We start from the raw sequence: 19,182 nt of genomic DNA, 5'->3' as shown, positions 1-19,182 counted from the left end.
ATAGTTTTGTTCAACAATCAATAGGATATAATATTCCAGGGTCACGGGTCATCTAACATTCATGTTGCATTCGTATTTTAAAATAGCTAATTGATTTATCTGAATTGTTGATTCACAGGGTTAATTTCACTCGTAAGAATCTGTCGAGTTCTTACTCGCATGCTCAAGTTAACTTAATACCTATATGTCTATGGAATTAAGTTTAACAAGAACTCATTTACAATTCCTGTATTTTAACCGAGTAAGGCAATTAGGTATATGTCTATCCTAATCGCGAATCCTTTCCCCGATGCCCGGGTTTTGAAAACTTACTCTATTTACTTCTATATGCAGTCTAGGGTTCCCACTTTCGAGTTCAACTCTAGATTCGTAGATAGTATTTCACTGTTAATTACTCAGCAAAATAATTAGAAACAGAATTAAATAAACAACCCAATATGATAAACCCAACGTCGTCAAATTAAACTTCAAACATCAACATTCATGTATACCCATGACCCTAGAATAATAGGGTTCTTAGCCACTCATATTCAGGCAATCATCCCAAATTTTATAAGATTGCATAAAAATCAATAAAAGAAAGAAAGGATAAAACTCCAGACGAATTCCGTGGTCTTTGAACTTGGTTATAGCCTTTTTTCTTCTCTTCCCCCGTCTCTCCCCTCTACAAGAGGCGTTTTAAAGCTTATATATTGCGTCCAAAAGTTGTAATCTAGAGTTCTCCTAACTCTAGTCCAAATCGGCTTCAGGGGTTGATGCTAAGGCGGATGCGACGCATCCACCTCGTCCTCCATTTCTTAACTTTGCATGTGAGGGTAGACGCGACGCATCCAGCCTTCTCTTCTACTTCCCAGTTTCGCACGCGATGGCGAACGCTATGGCCCAACTTCACTGCTAAGGTTGCACGCAGGATGATGTTTTCCTAGGTTGGATGCGACGCATCCAACCCTTCTTCCTCTGGCTAAACCACCTTTTCTTCATATTTTGCACTCCGAACACCTTAAATCGTCACACATAACTTAATTAGTCATCAAACCAATAATTACACCATGTTGGGAGTTTTAAAGATTAAATAACATCAAGAAGTGGTTAAAACATGGGTAAAGTAACATCAACACATATCGAAATATGCCAAACATCAAGTTGTAACATATGGTACAAGCTAGCATAATCCCAAATCTCTTACAGCAAAAGATGGTGTGCATCAAGGCTCTATTGATCAATGACTCGAAGCCCGAGTTACGTTAGGTAAATAACTTACAGGAAACGTTTGAGGAAATCTTTTATCTGGTCTATATACGGAGGTCGTGTTGGAATTATATGACCAAAGTCATGCTCAATAACAACAGAGCAGCCATTCTCAAACACAGAAGCAAGGTGTCTACTAGCTTCATTCGCTATCTGCCTATCTTTACCCTTGTCGCTGCCAAATATATGAAGTGAAGGAACATTGATTGATCCTTGCTGACAATTGTTCATATTGACAGCAAATCCAGAGCACAGGATCGCAAATCTGAATTCCATCTCTCCTATTAGCTTCTGTTGATGCAGGCAAACTAAAGCGGCCATTGCAGCTCCTTGTGAAAAACCCAGTATCCCATCAAATGGTCCTGCTTTAGAATATAAGGCTTTTAAATATGCAATTGATTTATCGAAACCTTCAGTTTGTTTCTGGTACTGAAGAGGATCAAATGGACTGTCAGCTATCTTCCAATCAGAATCGTTCTCCCCCTTGTGATCAGGTGCAACTAACCATGAAAACTTTTTATTGCAACTCTCTGAAAGTGGATGGTTATTTTCCAGTTCTGATGCAGAATCGCAGTTTTGACGAATTTGATAAATGAAAGGCAATTCATGGGGTGCATCCACAAAAACTAGCTCCGCAATGCTCTTGAGTTTCTTGGCTAAAGATGCAGTTCTACCTTTGAAACCAGAAGCATTCTGGCGAAAACCATGAAGGCAAAGAATTCTCAATTTTCGCAATGTCCTGGGTCCTGCAGTGTATCTCTACATAATGTCAAAGAGTGCCTTGACACACCAAGTAGGAGAAAAGAAATATTTTAAAGCATATCCCTGAATTAGTTTTCCCAAATATGTTTGTGATGGCAACAAAGTGTGTACTATAGTATTTTTCAATTGTCATACTGCATGGCTTAAATTAAAATTGATAGGGCACATATCTATCTACTCTACAATTTTTGGATAGTCATACAATCTCGCTTAGATCAAAGTTCAAAGAGTACAAGCAAAGCGGAACTTGAAAGTCAATACTAGAAACCATACTATTACCTGAAACCAAGGCAGGTACTGCTACTCTGTCTGAAGTAGAGACAGCTTCAAGCTCTGCGACTTCTGATATTTCCACTGAGTTGTCAAAATCTGTTGCTGAAGTTAGCTGAATACACTGGCTGTTTTTCCGGCATAGTTCACAAACATAAGAAGAATCCTTCTCCTGCAAGACAGGAGAAACATTTAACAAAAGGAAGAGAGAGGTGAAGAAAAGATGACAAAACAATCAAAAAGGAAATACTCCTTAGATGACCAAACAGAGTTGACTTCCAAGATGGTTGAGACAAGACCATTATGTTAAAGTAATAATGCAATACTTGGAAATTTGAATATTTGAAAAGGGTATATGGATGTCGCATCAAAATTCAAATAAAAAAGCAATATTATTACATCAATTGATTTTTTTTTTAAAAGTTGACAGTTATTTTAAAGAAGAGGTCATTCTTTGTGGGACAAATGAAAATATAAAGCAATGAAATGAAAGGGAGGTAACTGCAGTACTAATTAGCCCAAAGCACAGATAAGGTACTTCTAACTGAAAGGCAGCTATCTATTAGTTCGCCGAAAGACCAAACAAGCATAGAAGTGAAGATAGGCCCTTAGTCATCAATTATTTAGGAGAATCAACCTAAAACTACATAATAGGTATGCATGTCCATCATCACGGCTTCTGATGGGAAGAACCGAAAAATTGCTAAAATTTATCAACGGATAGGCCTAGAGGCATACAAGGCAACAAGCATAGGTTGAGATCTACCAGTTAACCATCTAAGAGGAATGCTTCATGCCCTCATCACTCTATATATACCGTGCAATAACAGTTCAACTGTTCAAGTACTACACAAGATAAAGTATGCATTGAATTTCTGAGATATGAAATAGTTTTAAGTACCCAACTAAGCTAATGCAATTAAGAGGCTTGATCAATCTTCCTAGTGATACTTACCCGGCAATTATCACAGACTAATACAAGCATCCTACAGTATGTGCACCGGCTCCGTGAGGAGTAATCATCAAATGGAGAATTACAGAGAAGACAAGTACCCAAAATTCTTGAATCTGAACTTCCAACTGAAACCCTGCCAAGACCAGAAAGTGTATGGTAAAACATTGAGAATGCCTCCTATGGATATTGACATGGGAAAAAGGTAAATTTCTGGTGATATGCATTTTTTGTAACACACACACACGCGCGTACGTACGTACGTACATATACACACACACACACAGAGGTATCGAGTTAAAGACCTACATATGCTTAATGTGCTAACATGGGGAGCCGCATTATATGTTATTTTATGGTTTGTGAGATAAAAAGCAGCTACACATATATTTTGGATAAAGAGTTTCCTAGTAATAATGAAGTTGTAATCACATCTGTAGGAATGCTGGATCACTGAAACCAACAATTCAAGTAGGGATTGACTAAGAAACACCGAAATAAAGTGATCATACCTGTGGTCAAAGACAAAATTCTTTCCTCTGAAAAAACCACCATCAGGAAATTGCTCCAGATATCGTTGAATCCCACCATAAAGCTGTGGAAAGTAAGTACTTTGAATCAACGTTCAACAATATTTAGCCCGCAAACCAGAATTTACCCACAGTTCAGATGATCATGAAATGGAATTTCTAAAAAAATGGAATTTAAAATGAACCTGGTTGTTCCGCAAAAGAAATTTTTTAGAAAGCATAACATGGATACTTCAAAACATGGCCATCTATTGCATTATAAAGTTTCAGTCTTACCATGGCAAAGCTTAAAAGACCAACTTCATGGTTTCAAAAGAAATTCAAAAAACTAACCATTGACACAAGGTTAGGGTTCCACATTCAACAGAATTTTACTTAATAAAACAGAAATCATAGTTTAATTTATTTTTCAATGTAGCAACAATACCGAAGAAAGACACAACAACATTTAAAAAGTGCACCAGAAGGGTTTGATTCTCCTAAAAGTTTACCTGGAAAACCTTTTCAAAGCCGGCACCTTTAGACCTGATATAGGCCGATGCCATCTCGCATCTAATTCCTCCAGTACAATACCTGAAAACACATTAATGAGTGATAGGAAACCCAGATGCTCAGTCAACAGTGGAGTGTAGATCACGACTAGAATGCATGCAATTCATATAGTGTTATATCTGATAATTAAGAGTTTGCGTGCTGCTATTCTATATCTTAACTCTGAATTATATGCAATTTTATACAATATACTTTGCAACTAGAGCCGTCAAAATGGGTTTAGCCCATGAGGCCAGCCCAATCCAGCCCACTACTAGGGTAGGGTTGGGCTAAGATACTTTAAGCCCATTTTACAACTGAGGCTAAGAAGCCCGACCCAAGTTAGCCCGCGGCCCAGAATGGGCTAAAGACGTAAGTCTTGCACCCTAATCATAAACTTTTCTTCCTCAACAGTCAACATACTAACGCAACTCTCTGCCTCCCTCCCCTCAATCCTTAATTCTTTATCGCTACCTCTCTCTTAATCTTCGGCATCGACGATTTACTACAAGGTAATTAGTTTTTTTTCTTGAGTTTACTAATCTTTCTTTCTTACAAATAAATAAGTTTAATATTTGGACTATTCAATCCATTATGTACGTGACTAATGCTCTGTTTGCTTCATATTTTATTCCCATGCATATGTATTTCTTCATTTTACTTTGGGTTTATGTCTATTCTGTATGCATCTGTATATGTACATGGATCATATTTAGGCTTTTGTTTTTGTTTATTTACATCGTGAATGCAAGATTTGGGATACATTTGGTTCAAAAGTTAAGTACACACTTTAATAATTATTTTCTTACAAAAGTTTTACTAACTTGTCGTGGCAGTGTTTACTTTATAAACTTAACACTTCTTTTTCGTTTTGTTACAGGAAGACCAATGGATGATTCAAATGGAACACATGAACATATTGATGACATTGTGGAAGTAAATGATTCTGCAGAACCAAGTCAGAAAAAAACTAAGTTAACATCAGATGTGTGGCTTTACTTCAAAAGAATCGACAGAGCTAAAGATGGAATTGAAAGGGTTGCATGTAAAGGGTGTAAGAAACCATTTAAGGTTGGTTCAACTCCAGGACCCAAAGGTAAAAACTATGGAACATCACATTTGCATCATCATAAATCTCATTGTCCAATGCTTAAAGTTCATGATTTGGGTCAAATGTTCTTGAATCAAGAAGGTAAAATGCAGTCTAGAAAAATAGATCAATGGACACACCGTAGCATGCTTGTTGAAGCTGTTATTAAGCATAATTTGCCATATTCTTTTGTCGAATATGATAGAATTAAGTCTTGGGTGAATTATATAAGTCCAGATGTTACGATGCCTTCTAGGAACACTTGTGTTGCAGATGTCAAGAAAGTGTATATCCGAGAGAAGGAGAAACTAAAACAAATCTTAGCAAAAATTCCTAATAAGGTATGCTTGACTTCTGATTGTTGGACATCATCTAACTCGGAGGGATATATTTGTTTAACTTCCCAATTTGTTGATGAAAATTGGAGGTTGTTTATAAAATTCTTAATTTCTATCGTATGTATCCTACTCATACTGGAGTTAAATTGGCTACTGCTATATATGACTGTTTGAAAGAATGGGGCATAGATAAGAAGGTATTTTCAATCACTTTAGATAATGCCACTGCCAATGATAGCTTACAAAATATTTTGAAAGGCCATCTTAGGTTGCAAAAAAGTTTGTTGAATGATGGTGAGTTCTTCATGCGTTGTTCTGCTCATATTTTGAATTTAATTGTTCAAGAGGGTTTAAAAGCAGTTAGTGATTCTTTGTATTCAATAAGAGAAAGTGTTAAGTATGTTAAAGGATCGGATGGGAGAAAACAAAAGTTTGAGCAATGTGTTAAGGAAGTTGGAATTGAAACAAATCTTGGTTTACGTTTGGATGTATCAACTAGATGGAACTCGACATATATGATGCTTGATAGTGCACTCCAGTATGAAAAGGCTTTTGCTAGTCTACATTTAATAGATAGAAATTATACTTATTGTCCTACATTGGATCAGTGAAGAAGGGAGGAGAAAATATTTCAACTCTTGGAGCCTTTTTACGAGACAACTAACTTGATTTCTGGTTCAAGTTATCCAACATCCAACTTGTATTTTATGCAAGTTTGGAGAATTGAGTGCATGCTTAATGAGAATTTGAATAATGAAGATGAAGTTATTAAGGAAATGGCTTCAAGAATGCACGAAAAGTTTAAAAAATACTGGAAGTTATATAGTGTAGTGCTTGCTTTTGGAGCAATCCTTGATCCTCGCATGAAGTTATAATTTTTAAAGTTCTGTTACTCTAACTTGGATTCAATTAGAGCATGTGAAAAATAAATTGTACAAGCTTTATGATCATTACGCAAATAAGTAAAATATTGCGAGTGCTTCTTCTAGTACTCTGACTACATCAAGTGAAGAAAGAAGTATATCCAAAGGAACGGGATTCAAAATATTCGATGTAAGTAATTTTATTTTTCTTTTTCTTTTTTCACTGTTATTATTATTATTATTTGTTCTTAAGTGTAGTGTCATGTGTTTAACTTATAGGAATTCAAAGCATTTGAGAATGAATCTGCTTCCAATGATGGAAAATCAGAATTGGATATTTATTTAGAGGAGCCAAAGCTTGATTTTGATAAGTTTCGCAAAATGGATGTTATCATGTATTGGAAGAATCATTCTGGAATCAGTAATGGCGCGAGATGTACTTAGTATCCCGATTACTACTGTAGCATCAGAATTAGCATTCAGTATTGATGGTCGTGTTCTCACCAAGTATAGAAGTTGCATCCATCATGAAAATGTCCAAACACTTGTTGCTACTCGAAATTGGTTGCACGGCTTTACTCAAACTCAAAGTGGTAATATTTTTATGTGGATTTAATATCGTTTATTTTTAAAATGCAGTTATTTGTTAATGTTTAACTAATCAACATTGCATATGAATTGCAGAGGAAGATGAAGATGAAAATGTTAAGACAACTTTATCACAATCGGATTTAAATATGTCTTGACAATGTGTTGATATTGGATATATGATATAAGTGCCCGTGAAACTTTTTTATAGGAGGAGTTTATTTCATTAAGGTCTTTTTATTTTTTGTGATGACTGATGTCATTCGTTTAATGACTTTTTTATTATACAATATTTTTTTAGCAATATTACTGGGACAGTTTAATTATGGACCTAAGATTTGATCAGACACTACGTAGTAGTCTAGTAGAGTATATTTTGGTTGTAGAACTTTTATTTTTTATATTTGGCTGATCTATTAATAACTTGGACAATTATTTAGTTTCCTGATTTTAATTGACAAAATTGCAATTCTGATATATGCGAAGTATTGATGAATTCATAATAAAGTGTGTTTCACTTTTGTTGGTATGTTTTCAAGTCTTTTCCATTTCTTTATTAGTCATCATATCTTGATTCTTGAAGCTTCATTAACCATTTGAAAATAAAATTATCTTATAAAAAAGGACTAAAAATAAAGAGCTGGCCCGTCCTAGCCCGCGGCCCTCTTAGGGCTGGGTTGGGCTGGCCATTTTAAGTCCCTTTTGCGTGAAGGGCCAGCCCGTCCTAACCCATCAACTTTCATGGCCCGCGAGGGCTGGGCTAGGCTGGGCCGGCCCGTTTTGACAGCTCTATTTGCAACATTTCGTCTATTTTTTTCCCCCAGATTCTAATATTCCTAAAGAAATATCAAGATTACCAACAACAACAACAACTCAGTAAAATCCCACAAGTGGGGTATGGGGAGGGTAGTGTGTACGCAAACCTTACCCCTACCCCGGAGGAGTAGATGGGTTGTTTCCGATAAAATATCAAGATTACCAATATCCTAAAATGCATGCAAGTTATTAGCATTATCTTCTGATAATTAAGCATCTACATGATGCAGTTTTACATCTTAATTCTGAATTAAACGCATTTTACATAATATCATTTGGAAATCAGTCCATCTTTTCCTCCTAATAGTCCTAAAGGAATTTTTCTATACACCAAATAATATAATGATAGTAATGTACCGGGTCTAGCCATATCCAAGAAAAAAAAGGAGAAAAACATTTTTTTTTAAAACATGCAAGAAGAATAAAGCATGGAAGTAGTTGCAACTAGACAGCAGATACAATATGTCCTACACTTAATAGTTGAAGTTGTACGATTATCGACGAAAGGAAACAAGTTTTTAATTCACTACTGTATAATAACATGAAGGCACAATGCCGCAGATTCGATGTTTTCAATACACATCACCTGGAAAGTAACATAAAACCAATGAGAGATTAGAAATTTAAAGGGAACAAAACAGCGAAGCAGGATAGCAGCAAGGCTTTAACTGAGTAGAAGTAAGCCCATGTGCAGTTTCTTCACCATGTAAGACACATATGATACCATTGAATAAAAAAGCAATATCACAAAATCACAAGAAAGAACATAAGAGAAATATTCCCTGCAGTTCATCAGAATATATCCACCCAAATATGATACAATATTGTTAAGCAATACTTACATAAGAATATTGTTCCCACGCAACTTCTCAGAGTTATTATCTATCCAAGAAGGAAGGTCGCTGTACTGCCGGATTTCTGGATCCAAAGTCTCCACATTTGGAGTATAGAACTTCCCGATTCTAGTCTCATATAAATTCCTTGCATCCATCAGGACTATTCCGTTATTGCTGCTTGGAATCAGTTTGTCCTGAGAGTTCCCTAATAAAATACTGAGAATTAAACAGCTGCCAGAGAAATATGCACATTCGTTCTACAAAAGTCCAATATCCAAACATCAGAAAGATCATAGTTAACTTAGAAGAACATGGATTAAGCTTCATCAGAGAGGTCGAGTACAAACCAATATTGTGAAGGACAGAGTGGAATTCAACTGCAGAGAGATGCTTCCCTGCATTTGAAATTTCAGGTGACTTTTGCAGGGGACAGGAACTTAAAGTTACCAATTCCTGAGTGAGAAGATGAGGTTAGTATCACTTGGAGAGAGAGAGAGAGAGAAACAAACTTCACTAAAAGTCAATTACTCAACAAACATTAGCCAGATTTTCCTCTTCATAGAAGAAAATCCAACATGTTTATTTTTATGAAATTTGCTTACACAGTTTCAATTTTTTTCAATCTATGTGCTCTCTTTATTAGCATAGACCAAGTTCAACATCCTGATTATAGAACTTTCATTCCATACAGAAGTCCTCTCCATTATATCCAAAGATTTGCTGGCCATGTTAAATGGATAGCTGACGCTTGCAGCATTTCACTTTCTTTTGCAGAAACCAAAATTAGCCACACCCTAATTGTATTTTGGTTCGAAATATCAGCAGTATCATGCGAATGTGGAAGATGCCAGTCAAATACCGAGACCCGCAATGGCATTTAAGCTAGATAGGACCAAGACAGAGTAGAATCACAATTTCACGATAGCCTACTTCTGCATTGCTCCAATGGTCTGCAGCAAGGGCTTTGGTTCAAAGGTAAGGATGTAGTTCATGAAGTATGGGTTAGGAGCAAGTCACAGGTTTGAATCCTGCCGTGAACAAAAGCCTGATATTTAAGTTAGAAATAGGGTAGAAGGGCAGGCCATACTCCCCCGAGTTTCAAACTTGATACCTGAATGTGTCATAGGAGATAGGACCACATGCAATTATCCGAAACATTGCTATAATGGTTTTGCTTAACAAATAAGAATCATCTAAGGCTTTTAGAGGAGATAGCTCTAGCTGCTCGTTATCCTATGTTCCTTAGCAAGTTATATGATTTGGGAAAAATATCAATAGAGGTGTCAAGATTAATAGATCAAATACCTAGAATTAAAAAAATTCATTGAAGATTTTTCTTTTTTCTTTTTGGACAGATCAAACTTCTGTTATAGTTCAAATTTCTAATAGCTATATTAGAAACAAATGCAGGTTCACCTTCTTAATACTCTATATATGACTTAGGAACTTCTTGATTTAAAAAAATTGACTTGGGAGCTTGTAGGTTAGTATATCCCAAATCTGATATGAACTTCTACCAAAAATGTGGACTTGACTATTTGGTCCCTTTAAGTTAATAAGTTTGTGAAATGTAACCGCGGGGGTGCAAATTAATAGCAGTGAGGAGGAACATGCAATCTCTCCCAATATCTCCAGTTGCCGAGCAGGGTCAATGCCAATTGCCCACACATATTATGCCCTTTAATTCTATCATACCCCTAAACACGGGCAAGTTTTTCATTCAATTTAGGCTCTAATTTGCATCTAACACAACTAAAATTTCTGAAAGTTTCGATCTTTCCTAGCCACTAACTAGAATCAACCATATAACTTATTACTGCAAATGAACACAGACAAAAAAGAACAAGATGAAATTAGTGAACCAACGTTAACAATACGTATGGAGAGGGAAGTAAATCCACATTCCTTGGCAACCCTATCGTTCGAAGGTTCATGGCAAGAGGCAAGCTTGAAGTCCGTGCCATCAAACAAAGAATTCAACTTCACTGCAGCAATATGCTCCTCCAAAGCAGATAACTTGCCACCAACCTGCAGGAAACCACCTAAATAGCTCAGAATCATCATTTTGAACAAATGGGGGTTTTCATGTTCCATTTTCAATGGCGAAAAGAGAGGGATTACAGTGACGTTGACGCCATTGGGAGAGAGGCGAACACGACCGAGGAGAGAAAGAGTGTTGCAGATGGATTCATAGAAGTTGAACAGTTGTTGGAGGTCGGGAATGGTAGTGTACTTGTAGTATAACAACACCCCGTATTCTTCTTCTTCTTCTTCCTGCTTTTTTGCTTCCTGATTCGCCATTGATGATGCGAGGGTTTCTTCGGAGATTTGCTTAAACCCTTGTTCTTCGTGATCGTGCAAGTCCTTCTTCTTTGGTTTATTGTAAGTTAGCCCCCTATATTTTTTGTAGCCTTGTAGAACTTGGTTGCTTTTTGGGTGCATTAGAAAAAGTAATCTCCACATTACATTTTTTGTTAATATGATCACCTGATTTCATTTTTCACAATTAAAATAACCCATACTAATATTTAATTTTGCCCAAAAAAAAACATAATTTGAAATACTTGCTCCAAAATGTACAAATCATAATATTTGGATATGGAATATATTAAGACACAACAATATATTATATTTGGTTCTTTTATTATTTAATACACCTCTATACTTTGCAATATACAATCTCATCCACCATAATATGAAAGTTATTTTCACTAAACTCATTATATTTTTTCAATCTCCAAACTTAGATCGATCATGACATATATAACTTAATTCAAACAAATGATTCATTTAACATGGTCGTCGAAAACCAACAATATCTCGTGCATACAAATACAATATTTTACTTAAGGATGTTACCTGTGACACACTTCCACCTTTCATACTATTTTACTTTTTTATTGTGTGATGACTCATAATAAGAAAGACCAAAAATCAGCCTGTATTTTTTCCTTAACGTGTCTTAAAAGCAAAAACAAAGAATAACCCAAAGTGAGTTTCACAACCCATTCCTACTGGCCCCCGTACTTTCTCTTGCCTTTTATATTCTTCAAAATCTCACCCCCTCAACATTTTCTCTTCCCCTTTCTCTCTCTCTCTCTTAATCTCACTTTTCAAGTTTCCACTTTCTTTCTTCTTCCAAATTTCCACTGAGAGGGAGAGGGAGAGGCAGTATTATCCCCCAAAACCCCCCTCAATTTCAAGAAAATGTCTCTTCGACCCGGCACTCGAACTGAAGTCCGCAAGAAATCTTACAAAATTGGGGTTGATGCAGATGAAGCCCGTAGAAGAAGAGAGGACAATTTAGTGGAGATCAGGAAGAACAAACGCGAAGATAATCTCCTCAAGAAGCGCCGTGAGGGTCTTCTTCTTCAGTCCCAACAATTACCTGATGCCCCTGCCGCTATTGAGAAAAGGGTATTTTTATGTCACGTAGTGTCGAAAAGCTTTTGATCTTTGTTATGTCTGATTCTTGATGTGATTGGTTGGTTATTTTTGGAGCTGAGAAAGAAGTTTGTATTTTTTGCTTTTTTCTTTTGACTATTTCCGAGTTGGGTATTGTGATTTTACTGGTTGAGGTGAATTAAGTTGTCTCCACTTATTAGTCCACCTTTTTCTTTATGTGTTATTATTGAGATCGTGCTTGTTTGCTTGGAATATTTTAGCAATAAGCAAGAGAATGGCCAGATTTTGGACTTTGATTATTCTGTTTTCTTACTAATACAGAGAATTATGTGTGGACTTGCTCGTATTACAGTACTTCTTTAGAGCTATGCAGCCCTTTATTACCAGTGGGATCAATAATGGGCTCCTTATAATCATATACTTGAACAAATTTGACTAGTAGTCTAGAAAAAAGCTGTAGCATATTTTTTTGTGTAAAGAGAAAATGCTAGTATGTATAGGTTATCAGAACAAGTTATAATTGATTGTATGTTGTTTTGCACGATCCTAGTATTTACTAAATGAAATTATCTCTTGATTTTATTAAACTTTTTTAGTGTTTGCCAAATTTCAATATGATGATCAAATTGTTGGAGTGGTAGACCAAGTACGATGGTGGAAGGGAGCGCTAGCGAGACTTAAGACAGAGATAAAGAATGTACCCATACTTTAATCAAGGACTTAAAATATGAACATACAATATCGAACACAAAATATCTATGTAGAGAATTTAGTTACAATTTTCAGCATATTATCGATAGAACCAGGATCTTAACACATCATGTCAGTACAGACGTGAATTTCGATAGAAAACGTAGCTTCACATTTCAGTAAAGAATGATTTTCAAAAAAAAAAAAAAAGGTAAATAATGCCACAGCATGATGAGGAAAAATAATCGAGTAACTGTAGAATGAAGAGATTAGAAGCATAAGATGAGAGATGCTAGCATAAGAGCAAAAAGAAATGTATTATTTGGCAAGTTTGGTTCTTGAAATTAAGAAGAGGAATGGAAATCAGTAAGTCCTTTGGGCTTACATATTTTAACCTTTTCTTTGATGTAAAAGGTAGCATTAGTTTTATAAGGAAACACCATATCATGCTGTTAATACTCTGACGACTGTGGATTCTTGAAACACGTTAAAGGTTTACAGATAATTATCTATGGAATTGTCAAACGTTTGGAATAAGGACAGGTGGAATGTATTTGAGAGATTAAAGATGATACTCTCGTCCTTCCCTTCCCCTGATCTTTTTACTATTATCTCGGTCCACCTCTAACATTTTTTTTGTGTTTTCTGACAGCTGGAAAGTATTCCTCTTATGGTCCAAGGAGTATGGTCAGAAGATCCTGCAGCACAAGTTGAAGCAACAACACATTTCAGGAAGCTCTTATCGATTGGTATTTATTTGTTCCGCTGTTTTTGGCTTTTTTTTCTTAATTCGCCTTTGCCATTGACTATAGTTTTGTTAACTGTAGAGCGGAGCCCTCCAATTGATGAGGTGATTAAGGCTGGAGTTGTCCCTAGATTTGTAGAATTCCTCGGACGGCATGACCTGCCTCAGCTTCAAGTATGTGTTATTTATAGTTCCTTTTTTTCCTGTTATGTTGTGTTTACTCAAGATGCAGTTACAATATTACGTTTGCCTTGATCTTTCCTGTGCCTGCAGTTTGAAGCTGCCTGGGCATTGACAAATGTTGCATCTGGAACATCGGAACATACTCGCATCGTGATTGACCATGGAGCTGTTCCGAAGTTTGTACAACTTCTTAGCTCAGCCAGTGATGATGTCCGTGAACAGGTAATTGTTTTGTTATTTTACACTATTATATTAACCTGTGCACCCGACAGTCTCACGTGAACTTCAGTATTCTCCTGGTGAGTTTAAAGTTTAAAACTATGTCACCCATTATGCAGATCACTTCGGTTTGTGGAACATGAATGACTTTGCAATTTGTTATCTAACCTAAAGTCTAAAACATAATTCAGTATTAAGTTATACTTCCAGAAACCTTGATAAGAAAGGACAATCATATTACATTAATCATTTCTTAATAATTCTACAATTTTAAGCAAAATCATGTCTAAAGTAAGAATAATTGTTTTCCTTAATTTTTCCTTGTTCATACCAGTGGTATTAGTGTGCTACGTAGTGGTAGTTTTGTATCTTCTTATTCTTATATTTCTGTTATCATTTGTTGTTTCGTTGACTTTGATTTGCTGATTGGCCTGTTGGGGTTACTACTTGTTACTCCTTTCTTCTTATCTTTCCTGAGCCGAGGGTCTATCGGAAATAACCTCTATATCTTTTCAAGGTAGGGGTAAGGTCTGCGTACACACTACCCTCCCCAGACCCCACTTGTGGGACTACACTGGGTTTGTTGTTGTTGCTTTTTACTTGCATGTCCTGATTAAAAAAATGTAATATGATTTTCCTTAAGTGCAGTTGGATTTAGAGAGGGAAAAAAAGTGATGGAGATGTAAAAATAAAGAATAATAAAAATGGATAACTAACTAAACTTAATGTACCAAGTAGCCAGTGCGCCGCAACTGTGGGATCCATTTTGCACAAGGGATTAGTGAGTTGTGGTAGCTCTGTTTTCAAGGAGCTTGATACTAAGTGAAAGCCTAGCGATATTGATTGTTGTACAAATGTAGGAGGTTTGCAAAATTCCCAGATATTGCTTCTGTAATTTCTGTACATGATGCTCTGTTTTCTTCAAAGAGTTTTGATGTCCAACTTCTAAAAACGTGCAAGTCCCTTGACAAAAAAGACATAAGAGCTTAATAATTGTTGGTTCTTTCTAAAACTTTGGGTAACAATTCTATTGTAACACCAATTTACTAAACAGGCAGTCTGGGCTTTGGGCAATGTTGCTGGCGATTCCCCAAGTTGCAGAGATCTTGTTCTAAGCCAGGGTGCACTGATGCCATTGCTAGCTCAGCTGAATGAACACTCAAAGCTTTCAATGCTAAGAAACGCAACATGGACTCTCTCTAACTTTTGTCGAGGCAAACCACCAACACCATTTGAGGCGGTAAGTGGACTTGGGTTATGCTTCCTTCTAATGAAAGCTTTTTTGTGTTTTATAATATTGTTCCAGATCTACCTAGATAGTTAAAGTTTTATTTCAGAAAATAATTGCCTGACAGTGTATTTTATAGGTCAAACCTGCATTGCCTGTTCTTCAACAACTTATCCACATGAATGATGAAGAAGTCTTGACAGATGCTTGTTGGGCCCTTTCTTATTTATCTGATGGCCCAAATGATAAGATTCAGGCTGTAATTGAGGCAGGTGTCTGTCCACGACTTGTGGAGCTTCTTCGGTATGTTCTAACTTCCTCTACAATCGTTGTTTTTAGTCTGCATCCATGCTTTTAGGGGGTTGGATATCGGTCTCTGACATCCAACTTCATGCTTGCATTATCATAAAAATCCAACTGATTTGACGCTAACTTTGGCTTTTTCCCACTTGTCTTATGAAGTCATCCGTCGCCTACAGTTCTCATTCCTGCGCTCCGGACCGCGGGAAATATTGTCACTGGTGATGATGCTCAAACACAGGTACGGCTACTTCATCTTCTGGGTGAATCAATGTTCTGATATTACCTTTATCGTGTTTAAATTATCTTTGCACTTTGTCTTTCAGGTTACTGTATCTCCACATCAAAAATCTAAATGATATGAAACTGTTGTACGGTTGATTATGTTATCCTAGTTTAGCATGTGAATCTGTTTATTGAGCACAAGTTACTAAGTAACACTGCCAATATTTTTATCATGTCTCTTTGTCTTTCAGGATGAAGTTGTATAGATTCCTCATAATTAAGAAAAATTGAAAAATTCTTCTAATATCACCTCCGCTTCTACTTGAATATGGATTTAAGCGTTTAACAAGTGTGTTTCTCCTCTCTTTCTTTCGCTCTATTTTCACATGACTAATTGCTTTATATATTTCAGTATGTGATTGACAACCAAGTGTTGCCATGTCTGTGTCAATTGTTAACTCAAAATCACAAGAAAAGCATCAAGAAGGAGGCGTGTTGGACAATCTCTAATATCACTGCTGGAAACAAAGCCCAAATACAGGTATGTCTCCGTTCCAGTTAAGCTCTTGTTGTGTTCTGATTTAATTAGTCTGTTTAAGGAAATGAAGGCAGTGTATTGCGGAAGCTCGTAGCTTTGATCCCAATAAATGCTCCGTCTCCCCCTTGAGAATAATTTCAGTTTGCACTTTTTGACTAATTTGGGATGGAAGAAATAAGTAAATCATAGAAAAGCAAAAGAGATGTAACAAGTATAAAAGAAACCAAGTGAAACGGATAGGGAGGATTCATAAAGCCAACCCTGACTACTTTGGAACTAGGCATGGTAGTTTAATGTTTTTCTTTTCTTTTTGTGTAAAGAGAAGTTCCTTGTGGGTATAGATAGTTGAGATTATTGCTAGATTGACTGTGATTAAGTCAGTGTTGTCAAATGTAAAATATGTAGAATACACCAGGGTTTCTGGGACTTTAAAGTGTCCCAAATTGGTTGAAGGAGCAGGCTTAATTAAAAATTTAAAATATGGAATTTACTGAAAAGAAAGTGCAAACGAAGAATATATATATATATACTAATTTCTCTGCACGTGCGTTGCACGTGTATGACATATCACTATTTACAAGATTTATATATTAGGAGATACAATAGGGTTCCCCATAATCTTGGATGTCATTCCCATAATCATGTGGGTTTAGTTTACAAAAGGGACCTACATCTAGCACGGTATTTGTTAACCTTAGTTATGTATAAACTCATTAATAGTACACATGATGAGCTTCAATGCTTTATGCTATTTGCAAACTATTTGTGTTAAGTGATGAAACTAGTGAGGATTATCAACCAAAATATTGAACTATAAAGAAACACTTTAGACACTAAGGTTTTAGGATAAGTAGAAATAATATATGCACGTCAAGTTTAGCCAATATAAGAATAGTGAAATTGACGTGAGATTATACGGGATTTTGCTACTTAAATATACCCAATTCAGATATTTAGGCTCAACTTCTTGGAGAATGGTATGATAGATGAAGATTCAACACAGAGAATTAAAATACCATGGTTGAGATGGAGAAGTGCTGCTGGAGTGTTATGCTCTATGAAGAACCAAGAATTTATTTCATTGAGAAGCTCACTTCCTTTTCGTCAATTTTTTTTTTTCAGATTTCTTTTTTCCCCTTTCAGGGGATGAAAGGAATTGATTCAGGAAGTTCTCTTTATCTTCTTTATCTTTATATGACGTCTTGCTACTAATGCACTTACACATTTCTTTCTAAACAGGCTGTTATTGAGGCAAATATTATTCCTCCCTTGGTTCACCTATTGCAAAGTGCAGAATTTGACATTAAGAAGGAGGCGGCATGGGCTATCTCAAATGCTACCTCTGGAGGATCTTATGACCAGATTAGGTTTGTTCTGTGTCTGTATATTCTCTGCGAGTGTGCATTGATTGCACTATTTGTCTGATATAACCTATGATCCCATTATCTTCTTCTTGTAACCCAAGCCAATATGAGTTTTCAAGAAAAGAACTATTCGTGAAGTTTAAGCGAAACTAACGGCAAATTTCTCCTCTAATTTGATGATAAATGATGATCAGATGACTGTTCATGGAGTCTTTTGCCCTGTGTAGGCATTTTGTTGGAGTATTATCTGATGATAAAGTATGCAAAGTTCCTGGTTTGAAACACGAACCAATATTTAGTGAATGCTGGTCTACTCATTATCTTGACACGTTAGAGGATTTCCAATATTTGTAGTTAGAGGTTTTAACCGTTTAAGGGAATAGCTAGTAGGTTTTTGAATGAGCAAATTGTGGGTTACTGTGCAACTGTGAAAAGATGAACATTTCAATTACAAGAGTTGAAAGTCTAACATTCTTATTTCAAATGAGTGGAGGGGCCAATAATGGGATCTTTTTGTGTATCCTATTGCAGATTCTTGGCAAGTCAGGGTTGCATTAAGCCACTATGCGATCTCCTGATATGTCCAGATCCCAGAATTGTTACAGTATGTTTGGAGGGGCTCGAGAATATATTAAAGGTAGGCGAGGTGGACAAAGAAGCTGGCATGAATGGTGGAATTAATTTATATGCACAAATGATGGATGAATGTGATGGATTGGACAAGATCGAGAATCTCCAAACCCACGACAACAACGAGATTTATGAGAAGGCCGTAAAGATCTTGGAGAAATACTGGGCTGAAGAAGATGAAGAACAAATTTTCCCCGATGGCGTTGATGGGAATCAACAAGGTTTCCAATTCGGAAACAGCCAGCCTAATGTTCCTGCAGGTGGATTCAAGTTTGGGTAGAAAGATTATAGCAGAGTCTGTTTTGTTTTATAGGTCTCTTCACTCGTGGAGCACAAGGATGTAATTGGATTTTCTTGTTGCCAAGGGTCAGGGTTTTTGGTCTGGCACAAAGGCTTTTTGAATTATGCGTGGAATTTGCTGAAAATGTAATGTTTTAGGATTTTTTTTTTTTTTTTTCAACATCACGGCAAAAAATCGATGTTCCTTTGACTGGCTTTTTATGTGAGGTACAGGATGTTTTTATGTGGTTATATCTTTGCTTAAGAAATAAGAATAGCTGTTCACTCTCACTATCATCTATCTAGTGTCAAGATCAGCGTCATTTTTGGCTGTATCAAGAGACTAGATTGCGTCTAAAAGCACACTTGTACAATAATAAGGGAAGAAGAAGACCACAAGTTGGGAGGAAAGGGGGTACATAGCTCTTGAATATCATCAAAATGGTGCTATACGTCCACATATCAATGAAATTCAAAACTCATACGTCATTAGATTATGTAAATTGTAGCGTCTATTGCACGTGGCATCAGGCATGCATCACTTATTTAATG

At 36.2% G+C, this 19,182-nt stretch overlaps 2 protein-coding genes across 4 annotated transcripts; one reads left to right on the top strand and one right to left on the bottom strand.

Annotated features, from left to right (window-relative positions):
- Positions 1 to 418: 418 nt before the first annotated feature.
- Positions 419 to 11,279, bottom strand: LOC107800656 (rhodanese-like domain-containing protein 6). Of its 3 annotated transcripts, none has more exons than XM_075238561.1 (10): positions 10,946 to 11,212; positions 10,691 to 10,852; positions 9,172 to 9,277; positions 8,831 to 9,029; positions 4,254 to 4,335; positions 3,745 to 3,827; positions 3,236 to 3,368; positions 2,290 to 2,452; positions 1,262 to 1,994; positions 419 to 999 (listed from the first exon to the last, which is right to left on the bottom strand). In XM_075238561.1, the coding sequence occupies exons 1-10, from the start codon at positions 11,123 to 11,125 to the stop codon at positions 978 to 980; spliced, it is 1,863 nt and encodes a 620-aa protein (XP_075094662.1). In that variant the 5' UTR covers positions 11,126 to 11,212; the 3' UTR covers positions 419 to 977. The 3 variants fall into 3 exon arrangements, with proteins under 3 accessions (XP_075094662.1, XP_075094663.1, XP_016479361.2); XM_075238562.1 differs by having other exon boundaries at positions 9,172 to 9,279; positions 10,732 to 10,852; positions 10,946 to 11,211; XM_016623875.2 differs by lacking the exon at positions 419 to 999 and having other exon boundaries at positions 1,091 to 1,994; positions 10,946 to 11,279.
- A 616-nt stretch (positions 11,280 to 11,895) lies between these two features.
- Positions 11,896 to 18,918, top strand: LOC107763392 (importin subunit alpha-4). The gene is made up of 10 exons (XM_075238560.1): positions 11,896 to 12,241; positions 13,572 to 13,668; positions 13,747 to 13,838; positions 13,938 to 14,069; positions 15,121 to 15,306; positions 15,434 to 15,597; positions 15,757 to 15,835; positions 16,232 to 16,360; positions 17,597 to 17,724; positions 18,253 to 18,918. The coding sequence occupies exons 1-10, from the start codon at positions 12,032 to 12,034 to the stop codon at positions 18,629 to 18,631; spliced, it is 1,596 nt and encodes a 531-aa protein (XP_075094661.1). The 5' UTR covers positions 11,896 to 12,031; the 3' UTR covers positions 18,632 to 18,918.
- The last annotated feature ends 264 nt before the right edge of the window (positions 18,919 to 19,182 follow it).

The sequence above is a fragment of the Nicotiana tabacum genome, chromosome 19 (assembly GCF_000715075.1).
Source record: "Nicotiana tabacum cultivar K326 chromosome 19, ASM71507v2, whole genome shotgun sequence".
Lineage (NCBI taxonomy): Eukaryota > Viridiplantae > Streptophyta > Magnoliopsida > Solanales > Solanaceae > Nicotiana > Nicotiana tabacum.
Note: the sequence above shows the minus strand (reverse complement) of the source record. Positions and strands in the feature narration are given on the sequence as shown.

Bases quoted from the DNA above. Each gene is read 5' to 3' on its own strand.
- LOC107800656 (XM_016623875.2), bottom strand. From the start codon at position 11,266: ATGCACCCAAAAAGCAACCAAGTTCTACAAGGCTACAAAAAATATAGG. The intron at 9,278-10,690 runs GTTGGTTCACTA...CTTCTCACTCAG, and splicing joins TCTCCATACGTATTGTTAAC to GAATTGGTAACTTTAAGTTC. The intron at 9,030-9,171 runs GTTTGTACTCGA...GTATTTTATTAG, and splicing joins CTCTGTCCTTCACAATATTG to GGAACTCTCAGGACAAACTG.
- LOC107763392 (XM_075238560.1), top strand. From the start codon at position 12,032: ATGTCTCTTCGACCCGGCACTCGAACTGAAGTCCGCAAGAAATCTTAC. The intron at 15,307-15,433 runs GTAAGTGGACTT...TGTATTTTATAG, and splicing joins CACCAACACCATTTGAGGCG to GTCAAACCTGCATTGCCTGT. The intron at 16,361-17,596 runs GTATGTCTCCGT...CTTTCTAAACAG, and splicing joins GAAACAAAGCCCAAATACAG to GCTGTTATTGAGGCAAATAT.